Genomic DNA, 24,259 nt, shown 5'->3' on the forward strand with positions numbered 1-24,259 from the left:
AGTGAGGATGGAGCCAGGCTCTTCTCGGTGACAACCAATGATAGGACAAGGGGCAATGGGTATAAACTGGAACACAGGAGGTTCCACTTAAATATGAGGAGAAACTTCTTCACAGTGAGGGTGACAGAGCACTGGCACAGGCTGCCCAGGGGTGTAGTGGAGTCTCCTTCTCTGGAGACATTCAAAACCCACCTGGATGCATTCCTGTGTGATCTGCTCTGGGTGAACCTGCTTTAGCAGGTGGGTTGGTCTACATGATCTCCAGAGGACACTTCCAACCCCGACCATTCTGTGATTCTGTGAAACGAGTTCTGCCGCAGCCGGCGGGGCGGCGGGAGCGGTCCGTCCCTGTCTAACTCGCACCTCCATGCAAAGCCGCCGGGCCCTGCCGGCGGGCAGTCGCGCTGCTACCGGCGCAGCGCGCCAGGTTCGCTCCCCCGCGGCCGGGAGCGCTGCAGCGCCGCCCAGCGGCCCGGAGAGGGCGCGCAGGGGCGTCGAGCTCTGCCCCGCCCCGCCTAGCGAGGGGGTGGCCGCAGCGCATTAGGGGCGGGCGGGCGGAGCCACGCGTGCTGTGGATCCGTCCCGCCGGAGCCGTGTGCCGCTGGGCTCCGCCTGCCCGCCGTGGGGCTGGAGTCTCAGCGCGGCGCGCCTGGGGACGTGGTTGCTGCTCCTCCCGCTCCCGGTGGCGAAGCCCTCCTCAGGTAAGAGCGGCGCGCGGTCCGCTCTCCTTCTTCCTCTCTCTACTCCCGCGTCGGCAAGAGCAGCCCGGGTCCGGCCCTGGCTCTCGTCCTGCCCCTAGGGCTCCGCCGGACCTGGGCCGTGCCAAGCCTTCAGCACTGGGCCCTCCGCAGCCGTCGCAGCTGGGCAGGGCTCGTCTCCCGTCCCCTGCCCTCCTGTCCCCTGCCGGCGGAGCCCGGGCCCCTCTGTGCCCCGAGCCCGGCCCGCTGCAGGGCAGCAGCAGCGCGGTCGGTGGCCGCTGCTCGTCCCGCCGGCGTCGGGTTGCTGCTGGGTCCGGTGCGTCTTTTCCCGCCGCCCGTATGTCTTCCACGGGGAAACCTCTCCCGTCCTCTTTCCGTGCAGGGAGGCGGCCGGCGGGGTTAGTGGGGGAGCAGCTCCCGGGCCGATGCTGCTGCCGCGCTGGGAGATGCGTCTCTACGGGCTCCTCGCCGTGGGCTCTCACCTCTACGGTTTCTACGAAGCACACCAGGTGTCTCAAAGTAAGTTTGCAACGGAGATGTGCTCCCTTCTGCAGCAAATCCTGCCCGTGGCTGGTGAGGCTACTCAGCTTGAGTTGTCCTCTCTGGGTTGGTTTCTGCTTTGTTCCTCTGCAAGGACCACCTATGTTCTTCCTGGCTGTGAACTAGTCCTGTGTGAGCAAGAGGTGGTCATGTAGTAGCTGGGGTGAGAGCTTTGTCCCAAGGCTTTTCTGCCTCAGGTGCTGGGAAGGCCCTTGGCAGTGGTGTCCTGGCACTTGGTTATTGGGGAACTTGTGAGGGAGACCTTTGAAGCTCAGCTACTCAGATGGGGGAAGTTTAGTGAAGTTGTATCTGAATTGTTTTTGAGTGCTCACACCTGCAGCTCCTTGGAGGTGGGTGGTTCTGAAACAGCTGTGCCTCCTGATGGTGCTTGCCGGGGATTGAACCTGGAGAGGCTTCAGGGCAGGTGGGTGCTTCCCTGCCTGGAGCTCTGGGTTGTCTGTGCAGCTTTGAGGTTGGTTTGTTTCCAAACACACACCTGTGTTTTGTGTAGCCTCTCGTTATCTGCTATGGTGGGTTGGTTTTGGTTCAGTGTGGCTGCATAGTGCAGAGGAGGGGTGAGGTTTTGAACAACTTAAAGACAATTTGTAAATGGAAAAAAGTTGTTTTCTGGCACACTAATATTTTAAGGGAAATAAAGGGAGTATTATCTAATAAAAGTAAAGCTAGTTAGAGAGCCTTGGGAAATGTGTATTGTATCTTGTTGGGTTTAATTAGTAAGGTGTTCTACAGTAGTGACCCTAGCTGGCTTTATTGATGGAACAACAGAAGTGCCAGAAAGACACTTGCAGGGCAGTGAGGAAAGTGCTGTGTAAATGGGTACAGGGCTGTGCACCTGTGTGTACAGTGTATCTTCTGTAGAGATGGCAAAAATCTGCATGGGAAGGGGCTCTGAGCAGCTTTGCCCTGCTCTGGCTGTACTGGTCACTGTCAGGTCTGTGTGTCCTTACTGTTCCAGTGAGAGAAACCAGACAGCCCTGAAAAAGAGGAAATAGGAATTAGTGCAGCTCCTGTGTGGTAAAAGGTTGATCCCTGTCTGCTCTTGCAAGGGGGGAATCAAAGCATAAGTTCTGGGTGGGTCAGTGGCTTTGCCTTTGCTGCAAGGCAGAGCTGTGACCTGGTCAGGTAGGTTGCCTGGGGAGCGGTGACATGGTGTCGTGCCCTTTCCTGGCTCCAAGTGTCCCCGTTGGCAGAGGCAACACAAGAATGTGTTGTTCTTGAGCAGCAGAAGCCACATCTCTGGCTTTCCCAGCTCTGGCTGCTGTGTCCTTAGCAAAGGTTTGCTTTCTCTGCAGAGTATGAAGCTGTGTTGGATAGAAGGTTTGGGCTGGAACCAGGGACTCTCTTTCGAGGCCTCAAAAAGGTAGGATGAGTGACTAATACTAGCATCGTTTATTTTGTGTCTCTATCCCCTTTGATCTCCTGAGCTTCTGATCTAGCTTCAGTGGTTTGTAGTAACTTTGCATATTTGGATACTCATGGTTAAGTTTGGTCTGTTTCTAACGAGGAAGAGGGACTTCCCAGGTGTGCCTAGATCTGAGAATCATAACCAAGGTTTTGTTTCTCTTATTGATCCCTGGCCTAAGTGTATCTCCTTTGTTATATCACTTAATAACCCGCTGTTTTTCTGTTTGGCCTTAAAAGCTATGATTGCCCTTGATTGTTTCCTGCAGCCCTTTTTTCGTGTCACTGGCTGGTTTGGATAATACTTAACATCAGTGAATGTGTTTTCTTCTTTGTTAGCTTGTAGTACAGAATAGAGGATAACAGATTTTAGGGGCATAAGGGCTTAAATAAACATGATTGGTCTTAAAAAAAAAAAAAAATCTAAGAAAACTAGAGCCCCTCTGCTTCAAACCAAAAAATGACCGAACACGTCCCACCTTGCTTGCGTTTGACCTCACATCCTTTTGAAGAAGTGCAGCTAATGCATGCAGCCAATATTGAGAACGATCTACACAAGACCAGGAATGCATGTCTGTGGAAGTATTATGGTGTTGAGGCCCACTGTCACTGATGGTAAGGGACCCTTGACATGTGTTTTTGAGAAAGTCATAAAGCAGTTGTAGACATGAACTATTAGTGGGGCTCTGTGTGAGACAAGGGGCTACCAGCTGATCCCTCTTACCTCACTTAGGTAAAAACCTACTTAGGCTTTGTTGAAACAAGGAATGAAGCTTCTCTTCCAGCAAGGTGTCTTTTCACCCAAGAATTCCTTAGGAGAGGTGAGGGGCATGTGCATGGAAAGCTGTGCTGTGCTTCTCTGTTGCCTGTCTTAAAAGGCTGATGGAAAGTGGAAAAAAAAAATCTTGGTTAAACGTTGAGTTAAATATAATCTGAAACTCTGTGAGTGTTTTTCTGTCTGAAGTGAAAAAATACAATCTAAAGTTAAAAGGATCAGGGCAAGTGGAGGTGTGAATTTGCTGGGTTTGAAGAGATGGTCAGGAACAGTAGTAGCAGCTTAATTTGTTGTTTCCTAAGAAGCTTCTCAACAGTGAATAAAAGCAAGGATGTGTTGGACTGAGGAGCCCTGAGAAGTGGGACTCTTGTTCCTGGTTGCATCTCTGTGTAGTCACTAGCCTGTTTCCCATGTCCTGGTGCAGAGGGATGTGTGGTTGCCTCGCTACCCACTTTATGGTTAGAGAACTCCCATGGCATTTGTGGGGAAAGGTAGTGATTGCTGCTTGGTCAGGTTTGGTGCTAGCATGTGGTCTAGGAGTCATGATGCCGTCTAAAACTCTTTTTCTGAATTTCACACCACTGCAAGTCAAAAAGGAGCTGTCAGAGCTCACCTCTGTGAGTGATAAGACTGTATTGCTGAAGCCATATTTTCCCCAGATGCTGATTTCTGTGGTGTTGGGTAAGAGACCTAGTGTGTTACGGAGACATTTCCTTATATTGTAAGGATGTGCTTTTGTGACCATTTCCCTTGATGCTCCAGGATCCCATTGACTTTGAGTGGAGCTACTGGATCGAATGGGGAAAGGAACGTATACTGTGGCTTCTGGCTGGTCACCTGCTGGTATCACAAGTGTCCAGGCTCTTGGTAGAGAAGGTATGTATGGATTTTCTTCACAGCAGGGAGTCTATGGGGTTTCAGCTTACTCTGGGCATGGGAAACTCAGCACTGAAGCTACTGAGTATGAGAAACTGTTCTGTGGGGTGAATTGTGTGAGTGGCTGTGTAATGATGCACAGGTGAGAGCAAAGACATAAGTTGCCTTAGGTCTGTCTTTGGACACTTCGGCCTCAAACTCTTGAAAGCGTGTGCTTTGTTGTGCCATTAACCAGTGTCCTGTACACAAAAGGCAGGTATAGTTATTTCTTTCCAGTACTGTAAAGTGATGACTGCTTGGGTTTTGGCATGACTGCATGATTGTGGGAAATGACTAGCATGTTTTATCACATCTGCTAGTTTGGGGAAGGAAAGGAGAAAGTTATGTTCTCTGCCAGATCAAGGAGGCTGTGAGTTTCACACACGCTGCTACAGAAACCCCTTCCTTTCTATCTTTATGGATACAGTTGGGTTTCCCTGTATTTTTTCATATGTGTTCTTAATCTTTTTGGCTACACTTGTTTCTACTACAGACCCTGTGTACCGTAGCAGAGATATGCATTGGTTTTCTTCTCTAGAAATAATAATCTAAAAATTGTTCATTTTTCTTTTTCTCACAGTATAAACCATGGTGCTTGATGGTTTATGGAATGGCTGCCTGCTGGTTGTTACTGGGAATCAAGGGCTTTGCTGTAATTTTGTTACATGCAGTGATTTCATTTGCTGTGGCTCAGTTTCGGCTGTCACTCCTGACATGGTTATCCTCCCTTATCCTGCTGTCCACATTACGCATACCAGCTGTGGAAGAAGCCAAGGTAATGTGGGAAGGACTAATTAAGCATCAGATGAATTATGGTGCTGTTTGTCTGTTATAGCACCTGTCTTGATGACAGAGTGCTATCCCTTCAGTTGATGTAAGCAGAGGATGGCTCAAAACCTTAAGCAGTAGAGCTGCAGTGACATGTGCTAGAGCTTCTACAGTTAGCAAAGTTGTATTTCTCAGCTGATGCATTGAGACCAAAGTATGTACCGTAATGTGTAAGAGGTATGACACACCAGGTGTGACAATACTTTACTAGTGTTCTAGTAAACACATTTTTTGTTCTTTGGAGCTAGAATTGTACCAGCCTAAGGTGCTGTTCTTTGGGTTTGTATCCAGGAGTTGTTTAATTGAGCCTGATTGTATTTTATTGGTGACTGCAGGCTTCTGTGTGGAAAGGGAGACTATAGCACTTGATATGTACAAGACAAGTTGCTTGCTCACAATGGGTTGATGCAAGCTCTGTTTTGCTCTTTCTCTAATGGCTTTTGCTGGGCAGTACAGACTTGGGAGAAACTGCTGTGCAGTTGTAAGGAAATGTCTGAGTAAATACAACAAGGACTAAGGGGAAAAACTGGGCATATGTTTTAAGGCTTGTTGTTCTGATCACAGGGGAAGTGCGGAGGGGAGATGAGTGGGTAGGGTCTCTTTGTGTGGTGTAGACAGCTTTGTGTCTTGCTGAGAGGAGGAAAAGGCCTGCTGCAATACAAATGCAAAAAGAAAAAAAAAAGGCAAACTATGCTGACATTTCCAAGTTTTTTTGTGATGTGTGTGTTGTTGGAAACAGGAGTGACAGAGTGTCAAAAACTTGATAAAGGCTCAGTAACATTTTTCCAGTCTCGGGCTTGCTTATTTCTTTCAGATCTGAACTGCAGCCTTGGCTTCAGCCCTAGCAGTCCCTTGGCTGTCAGTAGGATTGCCAGCTGGTTTGGATATTGTATTACTGGACCAAACCTGAGGGAGATAATGGCATTCCTGTAAGAAAAGCTCTTCTGCTGTCACAGTTTTTCACAGCTTAATATGTTTCTGAAATCAAACTATTGTCTCTTTATGCTGGCTACAGTACCTCTGGAGACCCTTTATTCATCAACAGCCAGTGCTTGTTGTGCATGCATTAAGTAGGGCTGTTCACTTTAGATGCTTGTTCCAGCTGCTGTTTGCTTTAGTTTCTTCCTGCTACCAGTGATCCTGAAAATTAGGATTTGGGTGGACATTGCTGTCCTGCCGCATAGAAAACACAGCTTTGCACTGTTGTGTTCTGGCTTTTTGTCTTGCAGAGAAAGTGGTATGACACTGAAAATGAGTATTATCTGCTGCTCTTCACGCTGTCTGTTCGTGGTCTCTTCTGCACTAGCTTCAGCCTGGAGTACTGCTGGCATGGACCTGCCCAGAAGTCATCCCACTCATTCCTGTGGATGCTGGCATATGTGTTTTATTATCCCACGTTCCACAATGGACCTCTTATGAATTTTGATGAATTCAGTAAGCAGGTAATGGTGGTTTTAAGATCACAGAGTTATAAATTTTCAGTGCATCTGCACCTCAGGTGAATTGGGTGAAGATCTATTGAAGTGCATGGTGATCTCCTTTCAGCTGCCGAATCTAGACACAGACCCTGTACTTTGGGAACAGATAAAGCATGATAGGTTGATTTCTACCTCCTTCCCACCCCCATCTTGAGAGATTTTTTTTTTAATACCAATCATGAGAAAATGTTAGGTAGACAATTTCATCTAATTTTCCTTGAGATGCTCTTTTAACCTTGTGTTTTTGTAATGTAGTTTACAAGTAAGCCTGAGATTTAATTTTTTTCTGCTTACCTACTTGACAAAAACTGATACAGATGAGACTTTGAAACAGATGGTGTTCCTAATGTTGGTCTGTATCTATCATCCTTTTCTCTGTAAGCATTGAAGTATGCTGCATGGAAAAGGGAAGGCTGTAGTTAGAAACCAGTCTTGAGTATTTATGTTTGTATGCCAGTCGTGTCATAATACTGAACTTGCATAAGGCTGGTAACTAACACTGAGAATATATTTAGTCAAAATAAAATTTCAAAATAAGTCTTTATATGTAGTGCTTGGGTGGAGAGAGTTTGATTAGGTTCCAGTGTTGGAGAAAGTGGAAAGAAAGCAAAACAGGTTTTGAAGGCTGGATCATTAATCTTCTCTATCAGGCTCTGATCTCTCTTCCTTCTGAAATAAAGATTTTTCCCTCAATGAAGTACTTTGAAAAATAAACCACAAACCTACAGAAAAGGATTTTTCATTCCTGCATATTTTGACTTCAGTAAAAGCATCTAGAACTGATTCTATAATATTTTTCCTACTTAATGGTGATGCAAAGTATGTCAGTTTTTACTTAGTCCATGGAGTTTAAGAATTTTTTGGGTCTCTAAAGCAATCTCTTTTTTTGTCTGACATCATGTTCATCCCTTCAACCAGGGAGCCACTGACATGTTGTTACATTTGGAGCGGGCTCATAATTTTAGCATGTAGCTGCTGAGCTGAATTTTTGTTTTCTTCCATCAGATGGAATAATGTAACATTTTCAGCAGCACCTGCCTATTAACTCTGAAACATATTTCAGAGTCACAGAAAGCTGCTGGTTTGTGTTAGGAATTCCTGCATACTCCAGTTTCCCTCATGTTGGTGTGAGAACAGCTGATGATTTAATTGAAACACTTCAGACTTCAGCAAGCTGAGCAGCTGCTTTAATGTGAAAGACATACCTATCGTACTGCATGTGTTTTTCTAGTGCCTTGCAGGCTGCTTTTCTGGCCTGCTTCTACATGATTGGGAAACCCCCAGATTTCCATGCTTTGTTGCTTTCCTTATTTCTTGCACACTTGAGTAAGAAGCATAATCACCACCCGTAGTATCTATAGCTAATATTATTGGGATAAAGCAGGCAAACGGACATTTAAAACCATAAACCTGCTCTTTCGGTTTATATAATTTTCTGATCAAGCCACAGCAAATAGACTGGGCTTTATGGAAGTGAAAAGTGAGATTCTGGTAGACCCCTGAATGACAAGTCATAAGCTCATTTGTCTTCAGTAGCTTTGGAGGAGGCAAGGCTGAATGTTGTTATCCTGAGCTTGGATGTTGTAGGAGAAGTCCATATAGACTTGCATAGAAACTGAGGTAACTTTAACTGTTTGTTTTGTAGCTTCTGTAGTGTGTTCAACTATATTTTTGTACCTGTAGTAGGAGGAGAGTTTGGTTTTTTGTTTAAGGAATGTTTCAGAAGACTGGTGAAGCACCATGTTGAGAGCAGCTTGGGGGTAGCTGGTAGGAAAGTGAGGGGTCTTGCTTTGAAACTGAGCTCATTGGATATGGCTCAGCCAAGACCCCCTGTATTCTTGGTGTGAGGACAAAAAAAAAAAGATTGAGAATAGGATGCCTGTATTTGCAGTAAGTTCTCATTTAAATATGCACAGATGTCTTTGGTTAAAGCAATAAAGATGGGCCAAACTGAATAACCTTAATGTGTTTCTCGTTGGTGTTTGCTGAAGTGCATTGTCAGAGCTCTTACCTGAGTCAGAGGATGTTGCTTTGACAGGTGAGGCTGGAGAAGGGTTTTGAAGCTTGCACTGCCCAGCAGTTGATTCAATGTGTGCAACAGAAACAGTGTCTATTTCTGCTATCAGAAAAGACCACCTGCAGAACCCCTTCACTGAAGCTGAGACGAGTGCTCCTGCTGAGCACACTGGAAAGCAGGAGTCCTGGACTTGGAGAAACTGCTGTATGGCCTAAAGAGCATAATACAAATGCTGGCAGTTGGCATCTCTTGCCAGGCAAAAATAAGAGACTGTGACACTTAATCAATGGCCTTGTTGAATTCTTGGGCTGAAGCACATCATAGAGTTCTAGTCATGGGTTTGAATGCCTGTTGTGCAAAACCCTATGATGGTAGTCTCCAAGCTTTCATCTAATAGGTAGAAATGAATGTTCAAAATGAGTGTCCTGCTTCATTTGTAAGTGAGCAGAGCTGAACTGCATGTTAGCTGTGCTGTGTGCTGGCAATTAGGGGGTTTGTCTGTGCAGGTGGGTTGATTGCTATTCTTGTTACATGTGTTTTTGTTGGCCAGTTAGAGACTGGAGGAGATGTTGTGCACATGTGCAATGATAGATGTACAAAATATGACTACATTTTTAGACAATTCTATGTTTCTGTTATTAGATCATATTCTCTTTTACTGTGGAAAGAAGGTAAAATAATAGTATACCAATGTGTTTACTATAGTTAGCAGTGTTTGGGATGTCTTGAAGCCTGTCAACTGCAAACCTTGTCTTATCTGATATTTAACACGCACTTAACTGCCATTTGCTTAGCATGTCATGTAGGTCTTGCTGACCTTGGCAATGCTACAGGAGAAAGATGAAGAATTGTCCTCAAATCTCACGCAGCTGGTAGAGCTGGAGGTATTTTGAGAGTGAGCAGTCATTGTGTTTGTTAGGACTCCTGCTTGGAAAAGCTTCTCCTTTGTAGCTGTAGTTTCTTTAAACATTTTTTATTATCTCTAGAGGTTGATCAAGTTACAGGAATTAAAGAAAAGTATCTCATGTTTGGATTTTGTTCAGGTTAACAGCATTTGCCTGGCCTATTCTACAACACTTTGGTGCATTGTATGTTCACATTTGGCTTCTTGTTGATTTCTCCTGCTTGCCAAGATTGAGAATGGACAGACCAGTCTCCCTTGAGTATGTCAGAAATTTCCAAATAGTGTAGTCAAATGGACCCTTAGTAATAATAATGAATAGCAAGTGAAATTGTAAAAAGTTCTCAGGAAGAGTATTTGAGTAAAACAGTCAGGTATGTACCATATAACCTCTTTGGATCTTTTCTTTAGATGAGGAGACAAGAAACCTTCAGTTTGAAGACCAATCTCGGCATCTTAATTGTGGGGATAATTCGTATTATTTTTTGGTGGTGCCTTGCTGAGCTGATGATTCACCTCATGTATATCCATGCTCTCTACAGCAGTGTTCCACCTTTGGAAGCTGCGTCATACTGGGCCTTGGGTGAGTATGGAAACAATAGCAGAAATCTTCCTTCTCCCTCCACTTCAGGAACCCCAGTCCACTTCTCTTTTATGTCCATCTGTAGGTAGTTGTGAATAGTACGTTATGGCCAGTTGCTGTCAGAAGGGTAGCGTACAAACTTAATATAACAAGTAGATCCCATAGGAAGCTCACAGTTTAATTTATTGAGCTGCTTCCTAAGTTAAACTATTCTGTATTTTTTTCAATATAAAGTGTGTCTCAACTTTGGTTTAAAGTGGCTTCCCCCTAATAAAGTTATAGAAGCTTAAAACAAAAAGGTTTGTTTTAGTAGGAGGAGAGGAGATGTTAAGAATTAAAGTGCGTATTGATCTCCCTCTGATGTTTCTAGTTTGTGTTCATGTTGAAAGTTAAAATGACAGTACTCAGGAAAAGAAGAGAGGGAAGGAATTACAAAGTGACCTGAAAGTAGCAGTCAGTGCCATTCACTTCTGTATTCCTGCTTGACTTCCCCTTCTTCTGCCCCTTCCAGCCTTCTGCTATTTCATTAAAATGCTTAACTATGGGGAAAAAGTGAGTGCTGGCGAATGTAGCATAAAACAGCAAGGGCTTTGGCTGCTGGTATGTGGGTAGACATAGGCTAATCTGTAAGCGACTGGTGTATGTGGTCGGTTTGATTTTTCCACTGTCCTGCTATGTGTATCACCAGGTAGGAGAAATGCAAGCAGAGAAATCCCAGGCCCTTAAAACTGGGTTCTGAAAAAGCCAATTGCTGGATTGAAGGAGAGGCCTATTACTGTACCAGCAAGTAACAGGAATTGATACACACACACTGGTATGGTCCTGTCAAGCGTTCATTTGAGATCATGGATGATGAGCACTGTATGTGTTGGAGGACACTGGTGTATTGGACTCTGGTCAGTAGAGGGCAATGTGTATGCTCTGTATGCTTATATATGTATATGCACATATATGCACTTAATATATATTTTGAAATATCACTTTTATATATTAAAAAGAGTGAGAGCAGAAAGTGAGAGGTTTGCCTCTGTGGTTTGTTCTACCTCTCCTCACTCAGTCACTGTTTACAAAGTGGATTCTGAGTTTTCATCTGTTCTAAATGTCAGTTCATTGATGAATTAAACCTGTTAGCTTCTGGTGTTGACTGTATGTCTGACAAAACGCTTTGATGTGTTACTGAGCATGTGGAACCTCATACGTGCGCCCCATTGAATAAGGCAGGCAAGGCTATGGAGTTGAGGACAAAATATTCCAGCTTTGGTGTTACTGGCGGGTTTTTCCCTCACTTACGACTACCAATGGTGATTTTAAAAAAAGAGGAGGGGGAGGTGGAAAAACTTACTCTCCGGACAACAGCCAAGTAGGCTGTATATTTATTTGATGAATCAAGTGTTATATCTGAAGAATTAAAATGCATTTTGAACAGATAAAATGCCTTGAAGCAACAGGTGATGAAAGCCAGTGTTAAAGCAGCTTGCACTGTAAAGCTGCCTGATTAAAATATGATCATTTGAATTTAAACAAGTCCTCTGTGGAGAGGTGTTCAAAGTATAACCCTACTGTCATTGAGCTTTGTCTTTTTAGTAATGAAAGCAATGTTTAAATATTATAGTGCAAATGAGATTGAGGCAGAAGTTTGTCACTTCTTAAAATGTTTTGTCTGCAGGTTTTATCACAATGATTATACTGGTCTCCTTAGAGCCAAACAAGTGACAGGGCCACTGTTGTGACTTTCTTTAGGGAGCCACTGATATATGAGTAAGAGTACTGGTGATATTTTTCTATTGATCTTTATGGATCTTACTGTGCCTCTACACCAGTTCTTGTACAGAGCCAAACACTCCCCCCAGTTATTTTGCATTATTTGTTTCACCAGTTTCATCAGATAATAGTCTTGACACCAAGGAAGGAGCTTGTTGTTGACTTGGGAGGATTAACCACATGGTATAGTAACCTTTCTGCGCTGCTGAGGTTATTTGTTCATTTTGTGTTTCCCATTTAACTACAGCAGCTTCAAAGCAGCACGAAGCATCTACTTGTATTGTGATGCCTGGCTGCCTCGACAGCCTGGTAAACTTAGGGGAAAGGATGTGAGGCTGTTTTGCGATCAGCTGTAATCAGCCCTAATTGGGGAGGCTATAACTGCTTCTCCATTTTTCTTCTGGATTGTTTTTGAGCAATGAGCAATAAATTCCAGCAGTGCAGGTAAAGACAAACGTGCTAAGAGATTTGACATCTTAAGGGCCAGGATGATGGGCAGTGTACACCTCAGAAGTGTGAAGGTACATAGTGTTCCCTGTTGCTTTGTGTGGTGTTCCTGTGAGGTGAGACTGCACAGAAATGAAAAAAAAAATAATTAAACCCAACCGAAACAAACAAAAAAGCCTAAACCAAACCCTGAGTTGCAGTGCTTGTTTAAAAATGCCAGTGTACAACATTAATAAATGTGCATGGCTATAAATGACAAGGCAGAAGTGCTGAAGTTACATTACTGGGTACACACAGGTATTAACTAAAGAAAAATAGTACCTGGGAGAATGTGCTACCAAGCAGTAAGAGAAGTATTTTCCCATGTGTGGAAGGAATTAGGCAAATGAGTTTCTAGAAGCAGCAATATACCAAATGGTGCATGCGTGGTTTTGATGCCAGTGTATTTTACTGTTAAAGATGCAAGCTGCATCCGGTATCACTCTTTGTGTTCATTAGCTACTGTTAGTACACTTTGTGAATTGTATAGTGTTTCTTTTTAAAACTTTTTAAAATGTAAAAACTTGTGTCCTTTTGCAACTAAACCGAAGATCTTCTTAGGTCAAATGTTCAGGTTCCTTTCTCCATGCCCTTTACAAGCCAGTGCCTGCATCACTGTCACAGCACTCTTGGCATATAGGTTATGTTAACCTCATTCCTTCCAGTTCACTTGCAAATGCCTAGTTTGTGTGTTCTACTCTTCTGAACGTGAACATGTCACAGCTGATGTAGAGTTTCTCATTTTCTAGAGGAAGCCACATTCTGTCCCAGATAACCCAGCTGGGCTGTGTGTTTCTCATGACGTGTTACCACAGTGTTTCAAAGGCTTGGAGGGCATTGCAGCCTTGCTTACCCTTCGCTTGTTGAATATCCTCTAGTTCCTTTATTGGCTATGCAATCTGGGTAGATGAGGCCTGTCTCTTGGATAAACAATGATGTGGCACATGCTCTGCTCTGTTGTTGTACTATGGATGGAAGAACTGTTGTCCTTTCCAACATGTTCTTTGAGGCTTTTGCAGCTGAATGACAGGTACACTGACTTTATGTAGTAACAGGGAGCTCAACAGCACTAGTTTAAAGATCTTAAATAACTGCTCTATTTTTTTCTTCACTGTGACAACATAAGCATATCAATGGTAGCATTCACTCTGTTGGGGTACAGTCATTATATAGAAACTGGAATGGATGATGAGTGTTGCTAATTTGTGTGTTGTCTGATTCTGAAAATGCAGAAGTTAAATGCTGCCTATATTTTCCTTATGAGGCTTCACATTTAGCCTGCAGCACCATTTACTTATCTCTGCCCATCTGAGGAGAGCTTCATGTCAGTCTGACAAGGTATAAGGAATGATGAAAGCCAGAATTTTGCATGAGAATGTGTTGTCTAATACCATCGGTGCACTGGATTAATCCAGGATACTAATAGGTATTGAAACTGTGAAAATATATTTGACTAGGAATCTGTATATACATGCTTTGTCAGAGGTGTGTGTCTGATCCATACATCTCGTATGTACGTCTCTGCATGCATGATACAAAGCTGTGAGTGTTCTGTGGGTTTGATTTATTGGTCTTGGCATGTGCCATTTGCTTGTCCTGGTGAAGCATGCACAAGTTAGTGTGAATTAGCTATCGCTGTTTTAATTATTAACTAGGCTCTAGTACTCCAAAAGGGTATTTATTTTCATGTCAGCAGTATGTAAGTCAATCTGGAATGATATGATCTGTTCAAAGGTGGAGAGCAACCTGGTTTAATCTGTAGCTGGTGATTTCATGTTTTGATTTGTTAAAATAAATGTTGTGAAAGTGCCTGTTTGAAAGTGAGACCTTCAGAGTAGTCTGCATGAGTTGGATGTAGGATGCTGGTTTTGATGTGGTATGGTTCTTTTTCTAATAAACGTATACATAAGAAATGGATTTCCAAGTTCATTTTAAGAAGCAGGTAGTGGTTTGCTATTGAAATTAGGTTGTCTGTGCATCTGTCTGTTTGCTGGAAGGACCATTCAGCCAGCCAGCCACAGTCCAGGAGGTTCCTCCAGTGTGTTGATGATAACTTCCTCATGCAGATGGTGGAGGAGCCGACTAGGAGAGGTGCACTGCTGGACCTCATCCTCACTAACAAGGAGGGTCTGGTCGAAGCAGTGAAGGTTGAGGGCTGCCTGGGTTGCAGTGACCACGAGATGGTGGAGTTCAGCATCTTGTGTGGCAGGAACAGAATAGCAAGTAGCTGTTAGAGGATGTAGGAAGGCAGCTAGGATAGCCAAGGCCTCCTTAGAATTACAGCTGGCGAGAGGGGCCAAGGACAGCAAAAAGAACTTTTTCAAATACATAGCAGATAAAACTAATACCAGAGGCAATGTAGGCCCATTGATGAATGGGGTCGGTGCCCTGGTGGCAGAAGATACAGAGAAGGCAGAATTACTGAATGCCTTCTTTGTCTCTGTCTACTCTGCCAGAGGCTGTCCTGGGGAGCCCTGCACCCCTGAGACCCCGGATGAAGCCAGGTCAATGGAGGAGTTTGCTTTAGTCGACGAGGACTGGGTTAGGGAGCAATGAAATAGTCTGGACATCCATAAATCCATGGGTCCAGATGGGATACATCCACGGGTGCTGAGGGAGCTGTCTGAAGTCGTTGCTGGACCACTCTCCATCATCTTTGCCAAGTCTTGGGAAACAGGGGAGGTGCCCGAGGATTGGAGGAAAGCAGATGTCACTCCAGTCTTCAAAAAGGGCAAGAAGGAGGACCTGGGTAATTATAGACCGGTCAGCCTCACCTCTGTCCCTGGGAAAGTAATGGAACAGCTTATCCTTGGTGCCATCTCAAGGCATATCAAGGATAAGAGGGTTATTAGGGGCAGTCAACATGGCTTCACCAAGGGTAAGTCATGCTTGACCAACCTCATAGCCTTTTATGAGAATGTAACAAGGTGGATGGATGATGGCAAAGCGGTGGATGTGGTCTACCTTGACTTCAGTAAAGCCTTTGACACAGTCTCCCACAGCATCCTCACAGATAAGTTGAGGAGGTGTGGTCTAGACAATAGAGTAGTGAGGTGGGTTGCAAAGTGGCTTAAGGAGAGAAGCCAGAGAGTGGTAGTCAATGGTGCACAGTCTAGTTGGAGGCCAGTATCTAGCGGAGTGCCTCAGGGGTCAGTACTGGTCAGTACTGAATATATTATTCAATATATTCATTAACGATTTAGACGAGGGAATAGAGTGTACTATCAGCAAGTTTCCTGATGACACCAAGCTGGGAGGAGTGGCTGACATGCCAGAAGGCTGTGCTGCCATCCAGTGGGACCTGGACAGACTGGAGAGTTGGGTGGGGAATAACCTAATGAAATTTAATTTAACAAGGGAAAGTGTAGAGTCCTGCATCTGGGCGGGAACAACCCCAGGTTCCAGTATAGGTTTGAAAATTACATATTAGAGAGCAGTGTAGGGGAAAGCGACCTGGGGGTCCTGGTGGACAACAGGATGACCATGAGCCAGCACTGTGCCCTTGTGGCCAGGAAGGCCAATGGCATCCTGGGGTGTATTAGAAGGGGGGTGGTTAGTAGATCGAGAGAGGTCCTCCTTCCCCTCTACTCCGCCCTGGTGAGACCACACCTGGAATATTGTGTCCAGTTCTGGGCCCCTCAGTTCCAGAAGGACAGGGAACTGCTGGAGAGAGTCCAGTGCAGGGCAACAAAGATGATTAAGGGAGTGGAGCACCTCCCTTATGAAGAAAGGCTGAGGGAGCTGGGTCTCTTTAGTTTGGAGAAGAGGAGACTGAGGGGTGACCTTATAAATGTTTATAAAGGGTGAGTGCCATGAGGATGGAGCCAGGCTCTTCTCGGTGGCAAACAATGATAGGACAAGGAGTAATGGGATCAAGCTGGAACGCAAGAGGTTCCACTTAAATTTGAGAAAAAACTTCTTCTCAGTGAGGGTGACAGACACTGGAACAGGCTGCCCAGGGAGGTTGTGGAGTCTCCTTCTCTGGAGACATTCAAAACCTGCCTGGACATGTTCCTGTGCGACCTCACCTAGGCGTTCCTGCTCCAGCAGGGGGATTGGACTAGATGATCTTTTGAGGTGCCTTCCAATCCCAAACATACTGTGATACTGTAATGAAATACTAAGAGTAATTTGACTTTTTTTTTCCATTCTGTAAGGTAATAAGGCAAATCTGATGAGTACTTGTTATCTTTACGTCTGTTTTGAAAACTGGAAATGCGAACATTAATCAGAAAAATTAGTAAGACTTTATTCTCTGAAATATTGAGTTGTTCACTGCTTTATAGAAAGAAGTGGGGAGAGGGAAGTAAATTTTTAATAAGCTTTCCCGCAGGCTAAACTTCCAGTTTAGTATTGGCAATTAACCTACTTTTATGACTGCTTTTTTTTTTTTTACTCATGTTGTGGCTTAACCCCAGCTGGCAACTGAACACCACACAACTGCTTGCTCACTCTCCTGGTGGGACTGGAAGGGTAGAAGTGAGAACTCGTGGGTTGAGATGGAGTATATTAGGAAAAACAAAAGCCATGTGCACAAGCAAAGCAAAACAAGGGATTAATTCACTGCTTCCCATGGGCAGGCAGGTGCTCAGCCATCTCCAGGACAGCCAGGCTCCATTGTGTGTTATGGTTACTTGGGAAGACAAACACCATTGCTCCAAACACCCTGCCCTTCTTCCTTCACTCAGCTTTTGATTGCTGAGCATGTTAGTTAACAGTAATAACAACTTAGATGTATGTTGTTAGAGATGGTGAAAATGCCCCCTTTTTTCTTGAAACTTGCGTATTATAACTGTATCTGAGAATGCGTAATCTTTTGGATTTAAAATCAAATATATTGAGCTTTTTCTTTTTTTGGGGGTGGGGGGGGGGAGTTTCAAGAGGATGGTAGTCTGTGTCTCTAAATCTGTCTTTCTATCATGCACAGCCAAAGGATTTTGAATTTTACCAGTGCACATACAGCTGTGATCTTCATAATCAGTTAGTGTGGGTATCAGCATTCAGCTCTCCAATGAAATTTGTCAGAAAGGAAATGAGAAACTGAATGAGAAGGGAATTAAAGCAGAAAGTTGGCTGTATAGATGATTTAGCAGTAATCTAATGTGTAGCTAATTGGCTCGTATTCAGATTGTGCTTCTGGTTGTTTGTTTTTCTCTGGGGAAGAATGTTACTGAATACTAGATGACTGCTTCCCTTGAAGAAAAATACCATAAGCTTCATGTCTAGGTATTTTGTTCTAACATCACTTTTTATCTTGTGTGGCACAACTATGCCTTATATCATGCACGTGGAACGTGATATTAAAACTAAAAATGTTGGATTGTAGCAGCAACATTCTGGCCCTGTGTAGGCCAGCAGGAGTTCTGCAATTTACATTATTAGTGTCAGAACTTCACCCTAGGTTGTTACATATTAGATGAATTTTTAATGTTTAACCTTTCATTGTCATCCATAATATACGATGATTTAGATTTTCAGAGACGTGTGCTGCTGGAGTTAGGTTGAAAACTTTGTCTCCAATGAAAGTCTACTGGGAGACTTTAAAAATACATTAAATATATAAAGTACTGCAGTCAAATCACAAGTAAGTTAATATCAGTGAGGGGAAGCAAAACACTGGAAAAGAACATGATGTAACAATTGTGGGTTTTATATATATATATATATATTTTTTATATATACATCTGCTTTGAAGTTATAATAATTTTATTTTCCCTTGCTTGGGATTAGATTGTGTTTGTATCAACTGTTGGTCAGATGGAAAAGTTCACTAAATTCAGTGGAACTTTTAGAAGGAGTAAACTCTCACCAGTTTCTGTGAAGGTGTTGGTCTCTGCTCTTCACTGATTTTTTTTTTTCCTTACGATTAGTGGCCAAATACCATGTAAAATATTATTTTGAATAATCTTGCTTTATTTGTAATGCAGTCTAAAATTTTTACTTGTATCAGTAATAACTCTGAAAATAGTTGATATGATTTTCATCTCATAGCTGTGCTAGGTGCCAAAATTTCTCCTTTGTAAATCAGGCAGCTAGAGCGTCTTAAGGGAGGCCTTTGTCCCATGGGTTTGAAAACTGAAATATGCCTTAAGCATTATGTCAAGTGGATTTCCAGACTTTCCATGCCTTGGCTGCAGCAGGAGGGATCTTGGAGTGTTTTGGGGAACACACATAATCTGACAGTACATGGAATGTTTGTGGAGCTATTGAAATAAGCTGCAAAGATAACCATTGTTTATACCTGTTCTGCAGGAACAAGTGAGGAGTGGTTGGTTGGGTTTTTTTCAAAGATAAAAAAGAATATTGTCTCTGTGGTGAATGCTCATCACTTACATCAGTATGTTCTGATTTTTTAGCTCAATGTAAGTCAGTGTTTGCTTTTCATAGCAGTTAATACCCGCAGTCCAAAGATATTTTGAAGTGGAACTACAGATAATAACTTATGCCTTTACATTGGAATGATGGTATTATTTTGTGTGTGTGCCTAAGGTCATAATTGCATGAGCTTGTGTCCTATAGCTGTTAAAAAAAGTTGGTATTGTGTATCACATCAGCTGATGTGCTTGCTTTAGTTCTTTGAATAATGGCTGTTTGGAAGTAATCAGTATTAACAGGTTTTAAAAGTATTTCAGGATTTGTTTAAGGTATGATATTTTTATTTTTTTCTTTTAGGTGGCCTGGCTTTAGCTCAAGTGCTATTTTTTTATGTGAAATACCTGGTTCTATATGGCATTCCTGCCCTCCTCCTCCAAATGGATGGACTGAAGCCTCCACCTCTGCCTTGCTGTGTGAGCCTCATGCACAGTTTCACTAAAATGTGGAGGTCAGTCATTATTGCTTCTCAGACAGCTTATTACTGATATGTGACAGTGAGAGTATGAGAACATGTATGTATGTGTTCATGCTTACGTTTGCTTTTGTGTCCCTGTGCTTTTTCTTTCACCCCTGTGATTTGTCTTTTGTTCTTTCTAAATGAATTTCAGTTTGGTTGCCTTTTTTCACACTGCAGAGGGTAGCGGCAAGTGCCCCTTTCAGCGTTTTTATCCTCTTAAATATTAGAATTAGACTCAGCCTACTCAGCTTCACTAAACAGCAATAATTTTTTCCAGATATCTGTTAAATGGCTCATTTTTCAGTCTTGGTATAAAACCCACATTTCAACTAGATATCACTCTAGAGAAGGGAAATAAATGCTTGATTAATCACCCTGCAAAGAAACCTGTAGTTATAAAACTTTAATATGTAGAGTCATGCAGTGAAGTCTTTAACACATTAAAAATACTTCGAAAAACGGTGACTTTTTATAATGTACGATGACTTTCTCAAACAGTACAATATTTCACAAAAAAATATCATTTTGAATCTTACAGTTGCCTTAAATCAGTGATCACTGAAGTATTTTCCCTAAGAACTCTCTCCCAGGTGGATTCTGCTTGATGTTCAGCCTGCATGTAACACTGGATTCACTTTTCCCTTCCCTTGTTTTCCTCTCCACTATCTCTAGTTCCCCCAGTCTGTGGAATGCTGTGCCCCAGACTTCTAGAAGCTTGACATAAAATGATTTAGACTTGTGAGCTTTTTAGTGCGGAGCTTAACACAATGGTGCTTACCCCATTTGATCTCTGACTGCTTTGCAGTATTAATAAAGCTTTTTTATTTTATTCATAAAAACAGCAAGCCTGGTATTATCAGAGCTTCATTTTAATTTCAGTTTTGGCTTGGCGCTAGTTGTAACAAGAAAGCTTTATAGTTTATACTAGTTGGCAACTGTAGATAAGTGGTATTCAAAAAAGTGCAGCGGAAATAGAGTACAGAAAACAAATGAACTGTTAAAAATTATTTGAGCTACTAGCAAATGCCTCTGTTTAAAATATCTTCTGGAGCTTGAACTGAACTTATGACCTACAGAGTTAATATAGAAATCTGTGGCTTTTACCAGGTACTCTCCTGAGAACAGAATCTCCACTCCCAGCTATTATTCCAGGGAATCTGTGTATTGCTCCAGAGGTGCCAAATAGAATCATAAAATCTTTTTGGCAGGAAAAAACCTTTAAGGTCATCAAGTCCAACTGTTAACCTAGCACTGTCAAGTTCACTGCTAAACCGTGTTCCTAGGAACATCATTTACATCTCTTTTAAACAGCTCCAGGGATGGTGACTCAACCACTTTCCTGGGCACCCTGTTCCAATGCCTGACGACCCTTTCCATGAACTCCTGTGTCGAACAGATGTTTGTGGTAACAAATGATGGAAAGGTACTTTGCCTGTGAAGATGTGCGGTGTATCACAGTAGAAAATTGGGTATTGTTTAAAAAAAAAATTCATAACAGTAATAAGAAAATTGAAACTAGTTTCTAAGCGTAAAGTTTCATTATTTTTTACAGAAGAAAAAATGAACTGCTGATTTTTACCATTTGCCCAAGTATTTAATTCATATATGTATCAAACATTCAGTGCAGAATAATAATAAAATTATCTTACAGATGGGATTTGTTTGTTTGCTTTGAAGGTTTTAAAAAAAATTAGTTTATATATAGAGATGATTTGATGTACAACTCTCTGGATAGTAGAATTTCCTACAGCTGCTAGTGAATTATGTCAATCTCAATTATCTAAGAAATCTCACATAGCTTGCTGTCTGAATCCCCGAATTATGATGACCCTATGCCTTTACAGTGAAACTCTTCAATCACTACTACCCAGAGGCTTTGCAGTCTTTTTATGTGTTTTGGTATGTTATATAGGAACGCCTATGTTAAAAGTGAAAATAGCCTTTGTTTCTAAACTGTATGACTGTCTGAACAGGAGAGGATGTGTGGAAATAGTGGGTTTAGCATAAAAGCTAGCAAAAAAAATGGTGAAAGGGAACAGCTTGTGTTGTGAAGCATTATGAACAGTGACACCGTTTCCTTGAAGTGCTAAATACTTTCTTTGTAGTAACGCAAATATGCTACTGAGGTGTCTTCCACCACCACCTGGTGTCCTTTGAGCACAGCAACAAAGATTTTGATCAGATGCATCCAGGCCAGTGTCCATTATAATTGATGTATACTGACTTAATTCGCAATGTGATACAGCAGGTGGAAGAGCTTTCAATGAGGAGGGTAAGAAAGATATTGCAGCTTGTCTAAAATTTCTCTAGAACTGAAAAGTGAAGCAGGTATTAGAAAAACAAATTGGGTATTCTGCCTCCCTATTTATGGTACTAAACTATAAACCAAATTGTGTCCATTCAAACTTAGAAATAAAAGGCTTTAATTAAAAAGGAGTTATCAAGTTTATAGTAGATTCTGCCAAATTTGCATTTTATTTAATCAAGGCAGTTGCTTGAGTTGAAAAATTAGCAATGTTGTTTACTGTCTCAAGACAAATACAGGTTTCAAGACAAATACTCTGGTTTCATTTTACAAGGATATCGTTATCTTGCTAAATATGCAGCTGCATAGCTAATAAATGCATGATAAATTTATTACTATTCAAAAGCTTGATTATAGCTGTGAAAAAGATTTTGAGCTCCTGACTTCCAGATGGGGCAGCAGTTCAGTGACACGTCAGCTTAGAGTTTTCAATGCCTGCTTTATGTTAAGTCATGAGGAATTGAAACTTGTTTTTTCTGACTGAGGTTAAAAGCATGGTAATGTCTCATTTGAGAGCAACCGATGTTGTTGGAAGCTTACAAGTGCTTTTAAAGAACTGGTCAAGGCTGATAGCTGCCACACAGCTTCTCAGGTGGGAGGCGAATTGTGTAGTACAACTGGAAAAAGTGCTGCTGCTGAGACTTGCACATTTGTTCAATATGGAAAAATACCCTAGTGGGGAGTAAGGGTATGGAAACTACCAAAACAATAGGTAGCACGTATATAAATCCTATATCAATTTTGAACACGTCAGTGAATGACTTTGGCAATGTATTCCACAAGAAAAATTGTCAGTTTGTAAATTAGGTTATTTAGCACAGATGATGTTCATGGAAAAAAAACCCCGTTGTGCTGCCATTTTTATGTTTCTGTTCTATGTTACTGAGTGTGGCAAGGGTTCATCAGCAAAGATGTTGAGTACATTGATTAGATGTGTTTTGACATGCTGTGGGAACAGCGTGGTGTAAGAAACCAGTTATGTCTCGTCACAGACTGGTAAGAGATGTGCAGAAACATAACTCCCCTGCCTTTACACCTTAGAACCTCCACATTCCTGGGTATCTTATCCCAAAATAATTTGGAGACAAGGTTGTTGGGGAGAAATTGTGTTAAAACTTTGTGTGTTTAATACAGGTTAGCCTCAGCAAGGGTAGGGGTTTTTCAGGAAGGCAATAAGGAATAGTGTTTGAAAGGTAGATTTCAAATGAAATGGAATGTCATCTGAACTAAAGAAAAAGGAGTTTAAGACATGCTGCCAGATAAAAATAAAGTAATGCAATACTGGAAAAAGATCTGGCTGCTTTCATCTGCTGTGCTTTAAAGTTTCAGATTCTACCTTGTACATAACACTGCAACTCTTGACCACACAGGAGTCTGACGTAAGTCACCCCCCATTTTTTTTGCATGCTAACAAGTAGACCAGGAGGGCTGTATTTGGTGTGCACAGACACACATGCACACTTTTATATGAACATGTGTTAAGTTCATCCCATAGATGTTCTGGTGACATCCAAAAATGGTGTCTGGGTTAGAATTTGAAAGAAACTGGCTGCTGTTCAGTCTGGTTTACCTGCCTCATTATTGCAAAAGCATTTATTGCCTTGTACAGAAAAAGGTGGGCTATATGCAGTGTCTCAGTGAATTGCTCCAGATTATGGATTAGAATTTTTCTGTAGGCTGATCACATCTCTGCTGCAACCATGCCACAGAAAATGGATCTACAAATGAAAATATAATCTGCTCTGCATCTGTTTCTTCCTTATCCTGATACCGTTTGTCTACCTTCATTGTTGTTCTTGAAACCTTCCCCACTCAGGAAACAGTTCCTTGTGTGTGTCTGTTGGAAAGGACCACACAGAGCCTTTTCCCTTCCTTTTGGGTTCTTTTCCGGGAAAAGAACAAGTCCCACACTGGTGCTATGTGTGAGTGTGAGCACAAGGGATCACTGTCTCCCCATGCAGTAATTTTGGAATGGTGAATAGAAAGCAAAAACTTACCATCTCTTATTTCTGGCTTAAGCACTTGGTAGTATTTACATCTAATTGCTGTTATTAGATTGTGGTGAGGATTGGAATAGATCTTTAAACAAGAAAAATGGATTTTCTGACCTGTAGGGGGAAAAAAGTAATTATCAAAGTCTGTCACCTGTGCTTCTCACTCTCTCAGCCCAGTTTATCGTGTATTTTCCTTCTCTGGGCTTCTGGTTTTTGTATTGGAATATTTGGGAGTTGAGTTTTAAAACTTATCACAGAACCACAGAATGTTGGGGATTGGAAAGGACCTTTAAAGATCATCTAGTCCCATCCCCCTGCCAGAGCAGGAAGATGAGTAGGCTGCTGGAAGGCTTTACGTTATATCATTAAAGAAATTTAAATAAGATCAGAAATGGTGTTTCTCTCAGTTTGTTTTGGAAGCTTGCCTCCTTAAATTCCCAAATAGCTAATGTTTGGCACAAGGTAACACAAACATAGGTGGAGCTGTGCTGTGGCCTTGTGTATTGAGGATGACATCCCTGCATCTGGGCTCAGAAAAAGGTGCCTTTACAAGTTTAGAGGCTTGTACTTTAACAAATTCTCATGTAAGACTCTTGTTTTCTCTTTGAGTGTTGTAGTGCTCTTTTGCTGTGGTGCTTCTGAATAAGTTGATGGATGGTCTGAAGTTTGAGATGGCAGATTTTCTCCTTAAATTTCTCATTCCCATGAGTTTAGTTATCTGATG

At 42.4% G+C, this 24,259-nt stretch overlaps 1 protein-coding gene across 4 annotated transcripts in view; it reads left to right on the forward strand.

The window, feature by feature from the left end:
- The window catches only part of HHAT (hedgehog acyltransferase), a 205,609-nt gene that overhangs the window by 50,305 nt on the left and 131,045 nt on the right, over nucleotides 1–24,259 (forward strand). For 2 of the 4 annotated variants that reach the window (XR_010471604.1, XM_065058373.1), the window contains exons 1-8: nucleotides 543–701; nucleotides 1,081–1,217; nucleotides 2,552–2,619; nucleotides 4,198–4,311; nucleotides 4,931–5,125; nucleotides 6,408–6,620; nucleotides 9,986–10,157; nucleotides 19,077–19,227. Coding sequence is in view for 3 of the 4 variants with exons in the window: in XM_065058373.1 (XP_064914445.1) it covers nucleotides 1,124–1,217; nucleotides 2,552–2,619; nucleotides 4,198–4,311; nucleotides 4,931–5,125; nucleotides 6,408–6,620; nucleotides 9,986–10,157; nucleotides 19,077–19,227 (1,007 nt within the window). In the remaining variant the exon portion in view is untranslated. Of the gene's footprint in view, nucleotides 1–542; nucleotides 702–1,080; nucleotides 1,218–2,551; nucleotides 2,620–4,197; nucleotides 4,312–4,930; nucleotides 5,126–6,407; nucleotides 6,621–9,985; nucleotides 10,158–19,076; nucleotides 19,228–24,259 lie in introns of those variants that run through there. The other 2 variants (XM_065058374.1, XM_065058375.1) reach the window with 1 other exon arrangement.

Source organism: Columba livia, chromosome 3 (assembly GCF_036013475.1).
Source record: "Columba livia isolate bColLiv1 breed racing homer chromosome 3, bColLiv1.pat.W.v2, whole genome shotgun sequence".
NCBI lineage: Eukaryota > Metazoa > Chordata > Aves > Columbiformes > Columbidae > Columba > Columba livia.